This window comes from Pararge aegeria, chromosome 8, assembly GCF_905163445.1.
Source record: "Pararge aegeria chromosome 8, ilParAegt1.1, whole genome shotgun sequence".
NCBI classification, from domain to species: domain Eukaryota; kingdom Metazoa; phylum Arthropoda; class Insecta; order Lepidoptera; family Nymphalidae; genus Pararge; species Pararge aegeria.
Genome location: NC_053187.1, coordinates 5,339,488 through 5,353,478, shown reverse-complemented (window position 1 = coordinate 5,353,478; position 13,991 = coordinate 5,339,488). Strand labels below are relative to the sequence as shown.

The following is a 13,991-nucleotide window of genomic DNA, read 5'->3' as shown; positions in this document are numbered from 1 at the left end:
TAGACATTAAACCCTCCATTCCCGCTTTCTTCGAGAGAGTAGACATACGTGCTCAACAGTGTGACGCTAATAAGCTGAAGATGATGAACATTTGAGTAAGTATAACAAAAATGATAAAGTTATTTTGTTCGCTTACTATCAGCGAGAACAGCCGGTATTTATCGGATTATAAAAACAACTGGATGTATACTGGGTTTTTACATACATTTCCGAGCGACACGTTTGTTTGTCAATTAATTCAATCTTGAATCAATTATTCCTGTTGATGTCGAGCAAGATGATACGAGGCATAAATAAAGCTTAATAATTTTAAAATTAATAATCATTAAAATTATCAAAAATAATTATCACGTATTCTCTTAATTTCACTATAAGACTAATAATTCGAGCATCGGTGTTAAGTGAACCGTCGCGTTGCTTCGTTGGCAAAGCACAAGACCCCAATTGCCAGAGATCTCTCCGGTTCAAAGTCCGAATATAGAATTTAAAAGTCGAAAATAAGAGTTTTACGTATCTCGACAGAATATTTGAAAGATAATAACTCGTTTTATCGATATTGCAATTTTAGTGTGCATTGTATGAGTAAAAAATACCGTCGAATTAAGAGTAGCAGAGCTTAAAGCTACCTTAACAAAGATCGATCGTTTGAAAACGCCTTCTACGATTACCGAATATGTGTGGAGGCTCCCTTGGGTACTTACGAGTGTATTGTGCACTTTAAATAGTCTTGGGACACATGTAGAGCTTCAGTTTGCGGTGGTTATCACAGCAGGAAGACGTGGTTTCGGTCTTTAGGATAGCAAAAAAAAAGAAAATGTTCTGGAAAGCAATTCTTATCACAACCCTCGCAATTGGTAAGTTCTTATTAATTTTACTTGATTATTATTTAATTACCTATATGTTTAATGATGAAAAAAAATCTTGTATGTTTGTATGTAATGGATAAACTGAAAAACTACTTGATCGATATTAAACGTATTTTGCCCATAGGTAGCTACATTCTCAGCGAGTAACATAGACTATACTTATTGCTTAAAAGTAATAATAAGATTACAGCTTGAACTAATTGTATTTGTAAATTTGGCCAAAACAAAAATGCATTTGGAAGCTAATCATTGACTGAAAAAATTGTAAAACATACGAAAATACTATTAGCACCATATGTAGTACAAAATTAAATAAGTACTGTCGACTATTATAAAAGACAAAAACACATAAATTTTATGTCGAGTATAATTCAAAAATTAAAAGGTGCTTTACTGCAATCGCTTTTATTAAGCATACAATTTTATTCTTTACAATTAAGTTATTGCATTATCAAAGCCTTGCCTATATTTTAGGTAAACCTTGTTCTTAAAGCATGTTATTTGTATTTGTATGCATACTTTCGGAGATATTGAAAAGAAATAAAATAAGTTTGTGTTATTTTATCAGTTCGTTTTGACTTTCGAACTCGTGATTTGTCCTAGGGGTCACTGGGGTCAAGTGGCAAGTTTACGTCTATGAGTAAACGGTTCTTAAACTATGCTTTTATAATTTAATAACATTACGTTCACCCCTAAGGGTCGTTAACTAAGGTTATCGCTGGTGAAACTGTCGGGAGTCGCTACTTTTACATTACTTAGTAGGTACATGTTGTTTAACTACTGCATTTGATTGAAATAACACAAAAAAATCTCACTCTTTAATTAAACAAAGCTGTTTCTTTATTTTATTGTTCAACATAGAGAACACACAAAATTAATATTAATAACTTAAAAAAAGTCTCAAACCATACGTGACATCATCATATCAACCTATTACCGGCACACTACAGTGGCCTCCCAGCCAAAATCCTTGGCCACGCTGGCCAAGTCTCTCGTTTCTTTTCGATTGCCTTTGAAATATCATAGAGGACTCCGAGGCATCCAGTTTCCTCTCGATGTTTTTTCTTCCGTTAAAGCAATCGATATTTAATTGCTTAAATCGCACTAACATTACTTAGAATAGTTTTAGCTGCGTGCCAGGGTTCGAAATCGGACGACGCAATGACCACTTCCCAGGGTTTATTAACCGAGCCATAATGAATAATATATAATATTTGTCTTTAGTTACAAATATTGTTTTATATATACCTATTATATATATTTAATTAAGTATTGATATATTTATTTTATGGGTATATGTGCACCACCAAACTTTTTTCTGTATTTGTTTTCTTCGCCATTGGTTGCCTGGAAGAAATCGCTAAGAAGCGATAAGGCCGCCGAATTGTATACGTTGTTTTGTTATACTTTTCTTTTTTTATGTACTTTTTGTGGTGTGCATTCATTCATTCATTCTTTCAAAAATTAGTTTTCACATTGCAATCACAAACCTAGAACACATATCATGGCAAGATTTATTCTATTCTACATCTATTACAACTTTACATGGATGACATACAAGATCCTTACCCCACGTAACATTCTCACTGACATACTTATTACAGAATAGAATTCTTTAAGGTTGCTCTTACGTATTTACATTTTTTTCTCTATTCTTTCCCATAGGGAAAAGGCAAAGGTATTTCACCTCAAAGCCAGCTCATATTTAATATTATAAGTGTTTTTGATCTTGTCAGAAAAATTCGCTGTGAGTTTATTGATATCACCGTCACTGCCATATTTGATATTAGGTCAGAGATAGTAACATTATTATATGAAGGTAGATTAAAAGTTGGCAAGTAGGTAATAAAAATGTCTTAGGTTCTCTGTTGTCTTATGTACTTTATGAGTTAATTTGCAACAATTCCTCATAAAATAATATGTCAGACATTTAAATTTTTGATACACACTTAAGACATACGTAGTTAGGGAAAAATGTTCTTTTGATTAAGAATTGAATTATATCGGTTTCATAGGTTCATATAATATGTCACTGTGAGACAATCGAACATACAGACAAACAGACGGACGGACAGCGTATAACTATATGAAATAGATATATCATGTATAGTGGTGGTATCCACTAAGCCATAAGAGCTACAGCATCCGTTTTGGGGTGATTTGTGCGTTTTAAATTTATTGAAATTTAAAATATTATCTCTGGCTTTTACGTTGAAGGTAAACTACACGACTCCATGACCTCCTCATTCTGAGAGGTGACCCGTGGCCTGTAGTAAATTTAGTGTTCCGGTGCGATGTCGCGTAGAAGCCGATTAAGGGTTTAATCCCCAAACAGGTTAGACCGTTTCCATCTTAGACTGCATCATCACTTACCCCGAGGTGGTATTGCAGTCAAGAGCTAACTTAAAGTGGAACAAAGAAAAATGTGTATCAAAGCGTGCACTGGTACTAGCACTGAGAGCTTTCTTTCTAACAATTGTTGACCCTAAATGGTAGGACCTCGTGATCAACAGTTGAGGCAGTTACTTGCAATAGGGCCAATAAAATTGGTCTTAGTAACACCCAATAAAATTATTCTTGGTAACCGTTTGTTAAAAAACGTAACATCATCGTGCTGAGTCCTGCTAGAGCAGCGTGTTGGTTTGGTGCTCAATATCCCATTTTTCCACCAATCCGCACTGGGCCAGGATGGTGGAATAGGGCATTAACCCCTTCTCATTGTAGGAGGAGACCCGTGCTCTGTAGTGGGCCGGTAATGGGTTGATGTGATGATCACATTATTCCGAACAGTGCGTGTGATGTACTTTGGGCTTCATAAGAAGATTCAGTGTCAATGAGCGGCCGAGAGCTATACTAGCAGAATCTCTATAGCTCTATGATCAAATCAAAAATGAGGAGATCCGTAGAAGATTAAGGGTTACCGAAATAGCACAACGAGTCACGAAGCTGAAGTGGCACACACAGCTCGGGGTCCTAAGGTGCTTCAGCACCAATAAACGCAGTATTGGTCGTCCCCTAACTACGTGGAGAACCGACATCAAACGCTGGAGCAAGCTGCCCAGGTCTGAGGATTATGGATCTCCTTACAAAAGAACTATGTCTAGCAGTGAAGGCCCATCGGTTGAAGTAATGATGATGATCATATGACAGAAGGTCTGCACCCGCCTGTGTCCATAATAGGAATATGATTGAGATAATGATCAGATGTTTTATGCGAAATGCGATGTTAGTTCAAAATTCAAAAAAATCAAAATTCATTTATTTTAAGTAGGCCTAATATAAGCACTTTTGAAACGTCAAGCATGCCGATTTGTAGTGCCTATACCACCGCTCCGGAAGGCAGATTCTACCGAGAAGAAGCCGGCAAGAAACTGAGCAGTTGCTCTTTTCCAACATCGTTTTACAACTTAACAATCTTTTTAATAAATCACTCACACAAGATAGAACTTGTGTGAGTGATTTATTTTAATACACCTATACTATATTTAACACAGCATATTATGTGCCTACTCTTTAAATTAATTTTCCTAAAGGAAACGAATACATAACACTAGTCATTATACATTGCTTATTAGTCACTAAATATATTCCTTCTCATTATTAATTCTTATCAGCGAACTTGTTTACTGAATTTATTTTTTATCAGTCACTAGCGGTCCCCCACGACTCTGGCCGCGAATGCGTCCATCTTAAATAGTCAAACTAAATACACACTTTCTAAATCGTTAACTCATTTTTTGCTTCATCCGAGCTATTTCTTTACTATGAGATTATTGTAAGACTTTTTAATGTAATTCGTACTCGTACGTAGGACTTACTCGTATGTTCCCGCAACACAGGCAGCAGGACATGACAACAGATCTCAAAACTTAAAAATATAATATTATTTTCACTTACTTATATTCCCAAAACTTTCATTTGAAATTTTTAAATTTAGAGAATACTTAGTTGTAGTAGTAGTAGGAGATTTACTATTTTTTTTTAGTAATGTAATTGTAAAACATTGTAAGACCTTTTTTTTAATTATTTCAACTTTGGTTTTTGTAGCTTTTACGTAAACTTTTATATCTGCTTGAAGCTTTTTTTATATCTGCTTGAGTCAAACATTTAAAAGCATTTCACGAGAAAGAGGAGGCTTGTGACCAAAAGTAAGGCTGAATTAGACAGAAGGTTTGATGATAATAGTTACTTTAAAATAATTAATTATCGGTACCTGTCAAAGAATATCCAATTGCTTTAAATAATTAAAAGGTCACTTAGGAGTCGAATTTTAATAATGTTTCTCACTTCCATGACTTTAAATAAAACGGTGATAGTAAGAAATTCTTAACAAGGTACAGTGTTATTTGTTATGCATATCCATACTAATGTTATAAATGCAAAAGTGTATCTGTTTGTTTATTTGTGGGTTGGACCGATTTAAACCGTTTATTTTCCTGGGATAAGAGGTAGCCTATGTTACTCCCCGACCTTTCAACTAACTCTGTGCCACTAATCAAGTTGATAGGTTAGTTAGGGAGCTAAGTAAGGACAAACATTTAGCATTTACAATATTACTTAGTAAGATTTCTCTTAAGTACTCATCTTCGAGTTATCCGTCAAAGCTGTGAGTTTAGATCTCGTGACTAACGAGTTATGAGATATGCATCAGTATATTGAAGAGGTCCCCTCTTCCTGTGCAACGGATCGGGCGATTTACCAATTCACCTCGTCAAAACGACAGCATAATGCTCTCGGAATTACTAAACAGGACTACTTTACGACTATTTCCTTGACCCTTTGTCCGTTCACACATTTATTTAGGGTTCGTACCCAAAGGATCGCAAACTGGCGAACCGTCCTCTGTAACCTCTGCTTTCTTTAAGGTTTTTAAAATGTAGACCCCTGTCTACAGTTTAAAAACCTTAAAGAAAGCCAGTTGAAAGGATAAGGGTCTACAGTTTAAACATAAAGAGAACCATTTGGTATGAACATTTTACTATGAACTCTATTACGGAATTCCTATACAACATACTTACATAAAAAATAGCATTTTTTAATTACTATTTTTATCAAACGCGCTTTTCTTCTTTTTTATTTATTCGTCTGCAATCAGACCTGGTGTTTGGTGATGATGCAGTCTAAGAAGTTAGCGGGCCAAACTGCCAAGGAGTATGCTATTTGCTAAAATACTACTAATTTGCTATTCTTTTGCAAAAACTTTTCGCGGAAATTAAGCTTAATTGTCATAATATATCATGGAATTCCGCAAAGTGACGCCTGCCTCTATCCAATAGCATGGCAGTTGGATTAAACCCATATCCCAGTTTCTACACGACGTCGTACCGGACTACTTTACGCTAAATCGCTTACAGACACGTCTTTGTCGGTAGGGTGGTGGCCGACAGTAATAATCTCTGGCATAATTTCGCAAGAATCAAAGAGCCAGCTGTCATTGATCACTAAAAAATATTTATATAAGCCATCATTAGTAGCTTAATATCTCACGACTTGTCACTGAACTCACCAGTCATAGAAGAGAGGAGTATAGGACTTGAACTCACAACGCCAATGCGGTTTTATGTTCAGGGAATATTAACTAATATTAATCGTATTAAGTATTAAATTCTAACTAACTTTTTTCTGTCACATTGGCTATAAGGACTTATCATTCTCAAGGAGATATCATTGAATGGAGTTTAAATACAATCCATGAAAACAAAGGTTATCTTTAAGTTCATTGAACTTATGGCACCCGTCTACGGTTGAGAGTTCTAATAATAGTAGAGCTTTGTGTGACAGAGTGACAGAGCTCATTAGCTGAATAAGTGGTGCCACCGTACCTAGCTACCGCCACAGCATTGCTGTTATCCTCTCTTAATGGCAGGGTTACCGGTGTAATTTTACTCGATGTTTAATACCTACTTATTAGGTTGATTTACACAGGGCGGCAATCTGTAGGACGTGTTCCTCGAATGCCCTGCGAAGTGGAGCTGTTTAAATGCAATTGGTTACCATCACAAGGGTCCGTCATCTATAAGGTTCTATGAAACACAAAAGATTACCGAAACTCGCCTACCAAACGCCCTTATATACCCGCCCTTATATATTAATTTATTTATTTAATGGACAATCAACAGGTTATATTTAACTCTTATAAAACGAAACATGAAAAAACATATAAATGTAATATTGTAGACCCACTTAGAGACTGCCACAACTTGCGAATAGAAAACTAGATTGTCAGATGTTATATAATTCGCTATACACGTTAAACTTTCGACGCAGTTTAACAAGAGAAACAAGCAAACTGTTAAAGTGATAGTCGATCCGTAATCAATAAACGTGGATGTTGGTATTTGATAAGTATTAATTACTGAGGTTATGAGGTTAAAATATTCTTTTGTTTATATTTAATGTGATAAGGCATTGTTGCCACAATGAATTACTGATAAAATTGACTAGGTATTTAGTACCTAACTCTGAGTTAGGTATATCATAACTTTGTTAACCAAGTAACTATTTTAATTATTTAATATTTATTATCTGGTGGAAGTTTACGGCCGTGACTTGTTACCATCCTAATGACAAGCATGTGACGCAAAGCGATTTAGCGTTCCGGTACGATACCGCGTAGTGATATTAAACCGATTAGTGATATTATATTAGTGCTGTATTCCTAAAAGGTTTGCCCGTTACCATATTAGACTGCATCATTACAGATTGAACTCAAGGGCTAAATTGTAGGGGTAGAGGAATATTATTAAATAAGAAGGCATATGAATAGCGCAGGTAGTACAGTTATTAATAACTTAAACAAGTAAATAACATCGTTGTCATCATCGTCAACACATAACCGGCCTACTATACGGCACAGATGAGATCGTAGCATGAGAAAGAAGGGTTGAGGCCGTAGCCCACCTGGCTAGCCAAGTACGGATTGGTAGAATTCGCTTTTGAGAGAATTCTGGCGAACTCTTAGGCATGCATCTTTCTCTTGCTGTTTTTCCTTCACCGTTAAAGAGGCTGATATTTAATTGTTCCAGAGCGGGAGGACGGAAAAAAAACTTAACCACTTGTCAGTTGTGTAGTACAAAAATTAAGTATACATATACAACACGTGACATTGCCTGAACTGTATTTCATAGCAACCGTGTTCTTGAAAATGGAAAAAATAGAATCAATTTTTTTTTTTTTTAAATCATGACTTCCCGGTAGAGGGCTGCGAATTGAGTAGGCAAGATAATATCATAGCTTTTCGTCTTCGCTCCGGACACATTCCACTGAACAGATTTGTGTTTATGCTCAGAAAGACTCCTTCAGTGACTGAAGACTTTTATCGGGATAAAAAGTAGCCTATATATTGACCCGGAATATCAGCTACCACTATACCAAATTTTATTTGAATCCGTTCAGTAGTTTTCACGTGATGCCCGAACAGACAGACAGACAGACAAAAATTAAATAAAAATCTGTTTTGGACTCAGTATCGATTATAAAGCATCCCCCGGTCAAAATTTACAAAATATATTAAATGTACAGAAATCTTCCAGTTTTATTATAAGCATAGATATTCAAAATTCCTAACTCTTATTAGACTGCCCATGATTTTTTCGCTTGCGGGAGAAATCCTTTGAAGCAAAATCTATTAGCTTTATTCCGACGTTATACCACGTTTTTTGATAAGGCCCTCAGGTTATTTTTTCATCGTTGTCATTCAATTATTTCTTTCAGGTGCACTCGCTGAGTTCCAAATCAATGAAACCCAGAGAAATCAAATGAAAGAATATATCACAGCATACTGCAAGAAGAATGGAGCCGAAGACAAAGTAGACGAAGTAATGGTGTGTATAAATCTTTAATAATTATTAAAATTATTTATATATTTTTAAATTAAATCTGATACATTTATTTATTATTTTAAATAATTGTGCCTTTTGGAGTAGAGACTTTGGGACCGTGGGGTCCGGAGGCACGAGTCTACCGGTGATCCTAGAGCGGGTAGTTACCTTGGCCAACGAATTAGTTTGGCCATCCAAAGGGGCAATGCTGCCAGCATCTTAGGAACTGTACCTCGCTGCGGTGGTTTCGCAGACGTTTTAGATTTTATTTAGTTTTAAATAGTTTATTTTAGGTTATATTATAAAACAATTATTTTAAATTAATTAATATATTTAATTTTCATTCAATTATATTTATTTTTAATTCAATTAAATTGATTTCAATTTAATTTTGCATTAACTAGCATAGTTTCCAATGAAAACATTGTACAGCATTAAATGGGCCAGTGCCATAATTTTTTTAATTCCCATGTACATACTATATAATTAGATACTTCCTATGTAGATCTATGACTTTAATAAATAATAGGAACCAGTTACTCCATCAGTTATCTTCATCTTTTAAGAGGCAATATAAATTTATTTTGGCAATATTGGCTTCTGAATATAAAGTCATTTATATTGCAATATTCATAATTATTCTTTGATATATGAAATAAATTACTTATTTTTCTCATAAAACGAATACAACCGTGAACTAGATCACATGAAAACACACACACAGAATTGAAGTCTGTTCGTTTTTCTAAATCCTAATTGTATCCTTATTTTCCAGACCTCAATTACGAACTTCTCGGAATGCGTGATGGGTATCTTCAATGTTGAAACTTTGAAGACAGAGATTGAGAATGCTAAGCCCAATGGTGCTCTTGATGAAGTGTTCAAGAAGTAAGTTTATTTTAAACTTAAAAGTAACATAATGGGATTAGTTTTAGGTGCGTTTGAAACTAGAAACACAATCTAGATTTTTTTTAAATAAAGATGCATTTTATATAAATAGTAGATCGAAACTGCCATGTTTTCCACTAGATGGCGCTACAATCGCTACGTGACTAATGAAAAATGCATATACTAATTTCGGCATCGACGGTAGGAGAGCCGTATCTTAATTGGTTAAAGTGCTCAGGCCGCGATTGCCAGAGTTAAAATCCAGTGGGTTCCGAAAAATAATATTTTTTTTAATCCCGTGGAAGCGTTTACTCTATGTTTTACCGGGACGAGAAGTCTCCTAGGCCCATCTCCAGGACGAACCTTACGTTTAAAAAAAATGCAAATTTAATCAAAATCGGCGAAGGAGTCATAACGAACGATGTTGCATTTATAATTTTACAATGGAAAGTAATATGGATTAGATATGTCTTAACATAAAATAAATATTTGCTTATGCTTTCGAAAGGCGAAATCGGCCCTTAGTTACATTACTTATTAATTCTACTCATGCTGAATATTTGTTTGAAGGTACTGCGCTAAATCTCCGCAGCTGAAGACTTGTATCCACTCCATGACGAGTGGAGTAGCCCCCTGTCTGGACAGCAACATCCGCGACGAAATAGGATTCGCCGACAATGCTACTGATCGCCTGATCGATTTCGTATGCAACAGAGACGGTGAAATGATCGCTTGTGAGTATAAAGTTAAGGAGATTAAGAGCATGACCGGATTTGAATACAGACTCATCATTATGTCAACCAATGGACGTCCACTGATGGGCATAGGTCTTGGAAGTTCCAAATATCACGATTTTGTGCCGCTTAAGTCCAGCGGCTCTCTGCGACACGCTTGATGAAATCCGTCTTCCTCATGCGGGGCTTACCAACACTGCGTTTACCTGTGCCATCGTTCAAATTTCCATTGGTTCTCTGAGCTATGTGCCTGCCCTCTGTGTACTGTGTATGTGTTACATACTAAAAAACCTTGATAGTACATGAAAAATTCCAACAGTTTCTACAATTGTCGTGTTTTATAATAAGCAGTTTTCAAGAAAGTCGTAATAAATTACACCTATTTGTAAACTGTTGCCCTTTATTCCAGTGTTCATCGCCAAAGGTGGACCTGAGTGCTTCCAAGAGAAATTCAACGACATTCGTGAGTGCGCGTCAAAAATAAAGGACATTAAGAACGTCGATGAAGCCAAGAAACTCACTCTTAACGTATGTACATAGTCATTCTATTCTATAGGTATAACTATAAAGCAAAAATGCAAATATACAATTAGCTTTGTGGTGACAGCAATATCATAATACAGTTTTTACCACCCTGTACGCTTGCTATAGTTTTGCTCCTCAGTGGCAAGATGTAAATAATTTATAAAAATATGCAATGAATTTGCAACGGCAGCTGCCAAACTTTGCTTTTTGTTAAGAGAATCAGTTATGACTCTGGTTTCTGGAAGAAAGGGTCTAGCAACCTCTCTTCCTCACGTCTCACGTTGCGGATAGTATTAAAACTTAAAAATTCTTTAATTAAGGCTTCTGCGTCCGCGGAGTACCTTAATGTCAAAGATCATTCGTCGATCGTTTTGACGGCCGAGTGGCGCAGTGGGCAGCAACCCTGCTTTCTGAGCCCAAGGTCGTGGGTTCGATTCCCACAACTGGAAAGTATTTGTGTGATGAACATGAATGTTTTTCAGTGTCTGGGTGTTTATCTGTATATTATAAGTATTTATGTGTATTATATTCATAAAAAAATATTCATCAGCTGTCTCAGTACCCATAACACAAGCTACGCTTACTTTGGGGCTAGATGGCGATGTGTGTCGTAGTATATTTATTCATTTATTTATTTATTTATTATTCGATGCGGTATAATGTCAAAGTCAATAGCAAAGCAATAAAGGTAAACGTTAGCACGCACCCTTCTTCATGAAGGGCGCGTGACAAAGCAAGTCTTCAAGAGCCTCTGGGTGTCATCCGAGGCGACTAAGGGGATAAATATAACGAACGGCCAGCACAGTCCTCCGTTCTACTACTACGAGTACAATCTACTGCGATCATCAACCCGTCTGCCTATACCCTGCCAGGGTGGTGATTATGGGCAAACGTTGCTGTTGGGAGCGAACTTTAGCTCAGCAGTAGACCGTTTTAGGCTGTTATTGATGGATACATAAAAAATCTTCGTATGATTGACTGGTGCTTTAATAAAATCACGTAGATTTGGGGCTTGCTATCTTAAAAGCTTTAAACTTTTAAATATACCCGGAAATCAAATCCGGTTATTTCACGCCCTTGTGGTTCATTATGATTTATTTGCTCACCAACCCGCATGGGCCACAGGCCTCGTATCTTCTTTAAGAGACGAGGCCTGTGTCCAGCAGGTTGGCGTTAAAAAGCTGCTGATGATGATGATGATAATTTATGTAGGGTAGGTTTAACCAGAAAAACCGTATTTCAGGAGCAATGCGCCAAGTACGATGAGTTTTCAACGTGTGTTGTGAACGTGCTAGAAACATGCTCCACACCAACGCCCGGCAACATGGCAGAGTCACTATTCCGATTCTTACGCCGCAGCACTCCTTGTCCTAAGGTATTACCTTTTGATGTTACATGTTCCACTTTTATAAAGCCCCTGTTGGGTTAATAATTTGAGTGTCGTTGGCTTCCTATTAGTGTAATAAATTATTGTAGAGCTATATTTTTTTTGACGCATTTATCTCAGAAACGATATTTTCTTGCAATATAGGTAATTAAAGAACGTTGCAATTAATTTAATGATTAATGTGACCTATAGAATGCCCAATGTCTTATTCACTGTGGTGTAATGAAGTCCCCACCACGCCTACAATAGGCCAGCTCCGCTTTGCTTGCGCACCATTACTCTCAATGAGTATACAAAGAGTTGTATCATTATTCTGCTCTTCAGGTTTAATGATATTTATTTTCAAAATTCACAATTCCACTTAACATAAATAAATGGTTAATTTTATATAGTTTGTGTGACACAGAACTAGCAGATTAAACTAATAACAGCTAAAAGTAGGTGAATAACGGTGACTCGTTTGTAAAAAAAATAAACAATGCTTCTAATCTTATTTTAAATGAATTAAAAATAACATTTTGGCTCCACGGATCACGATGTTCTTAATTTGATTAACGGATTAGAACTCATGATAAGGAACTCTTGATCCAAGACAACTACGCGTCCAGTAAGTCAATAACCTGCATAACAATACAGCAACTTATTAATGTTAATTTTCCTTCTTTTCCAGACCGACTGATACACGCAACATGATCATAGGTACTTGAAGATGATTTGGTTTTAGTGTCATTTATTAACTTTATATATCGCAAATAAAAGTTAATTATATATTAAATTTTTTTTTTTTGCTTTACCTTTGCCTAATTTTTTAACAAAGAAACTACAGGTTTTCAGTGTGCAAATTTATATGTCGTATATGGAAAATTAAAAGCGATCAGCTGTGTGGGTCCTATCGTCAATACTCGTGCAGCGGTGCGACTATGCGTTACTTTCGTAAAAAAGTATTATAAACAATTGAGATTTATATTTATTATTTTAATCCATTACTTATATTTAGGGTCGCAGCAGGGTGCAGAATAAAAAGATGTTAAGACTAATATACATTTATTAGTCTAGAATTACATTAAAAATTATTTTTAAGGATTTTATTCTAACCTCAAAATGCGAGTTCATTTGCCCATAATTGCTCGTTTTTCAAGCACAGGCTTTCGGTGCACCATAAGGCGAATAGAAAATAAACTGGTGAGTTTGCGAAGGTTAGGTGAGATAACCCATAAAATAGGACGATTTTTTTTTTTTTATTGTTACTTATTTTTTTTTTATTTAAATTTATCTCTTTATATTTTAATAACTGGATAACCTTTCAATAAAGATTATTATTATTATTATTATAAAAGGCAGCTATCATTCTTGTTTGGCGTTGGTTCAACGTGGCGTTGCACCACCATCTTGTAGTTATTTCATAAATTATTTGTTAGGACCTATTCAATTTGGTTCCATGTTCACCTTTCTACCATCAAACTGCAAGGCATTGAATCCGTACCGTTGCGTAGTAGATATGCCATAGGCTCGTACAGAGCGTTTTGCTTCCTCGTTCCTATTTCACACCGCAAAGATCTGGAATTCCTTCCAGGTTGCGTCTTCGCCGTTACCTTTAGTAAGAGTTCCTTAAAACCAAGAGTAAGCAGGCATCTCCTAGGAAAGCGCGCTCCATCACTTATCACCGAGTGTGATTGCGGCCAAGAGATAGTCTATAAATTAAAAAAAAAGTTGGTCTGGTACTACTGAATATTGATATTTTCGTGATCGATATATTCGGACAAGAGTCCAC

At 35.8% G+C, this 13,991-nt stretch overlaps 1 protein-coding gene across 1 annotated transcript; it reads left to right on the top strand.

Moving 5' to 3' along the window:
- Positions 1 to 736: 736 nt before the first annotated feature.
- LOC120625925 (27 kDa hemolymph protein-like) lies at positions 737 to 12,995 on the top strand. Its single transcript, XM_039893195.1, has 7 exons — positions 737 to 854; positions 8,580 to 8,689; positions 9,462 to 9,574; positions 10,145 to 10,308; positions 10,718 to 10,836; positions 12,077 to 12,208; positions 12,891 to 12,995. The coding sequence occupies exons 1-7, from the start codon at positions 815 to 817 to the stop codon at positions 12,897 to 12,899; spliced, it is 687 nt and encodes a 228-aa protein (XP_039749129.1). The 5' UTR covers positions 737 to 814; the 3' UTR covers positions 12,900 to 12,995.
- The last annotated feature ends 996 nt before the right edge of the window (positions 12,996 to 13,991 follow it).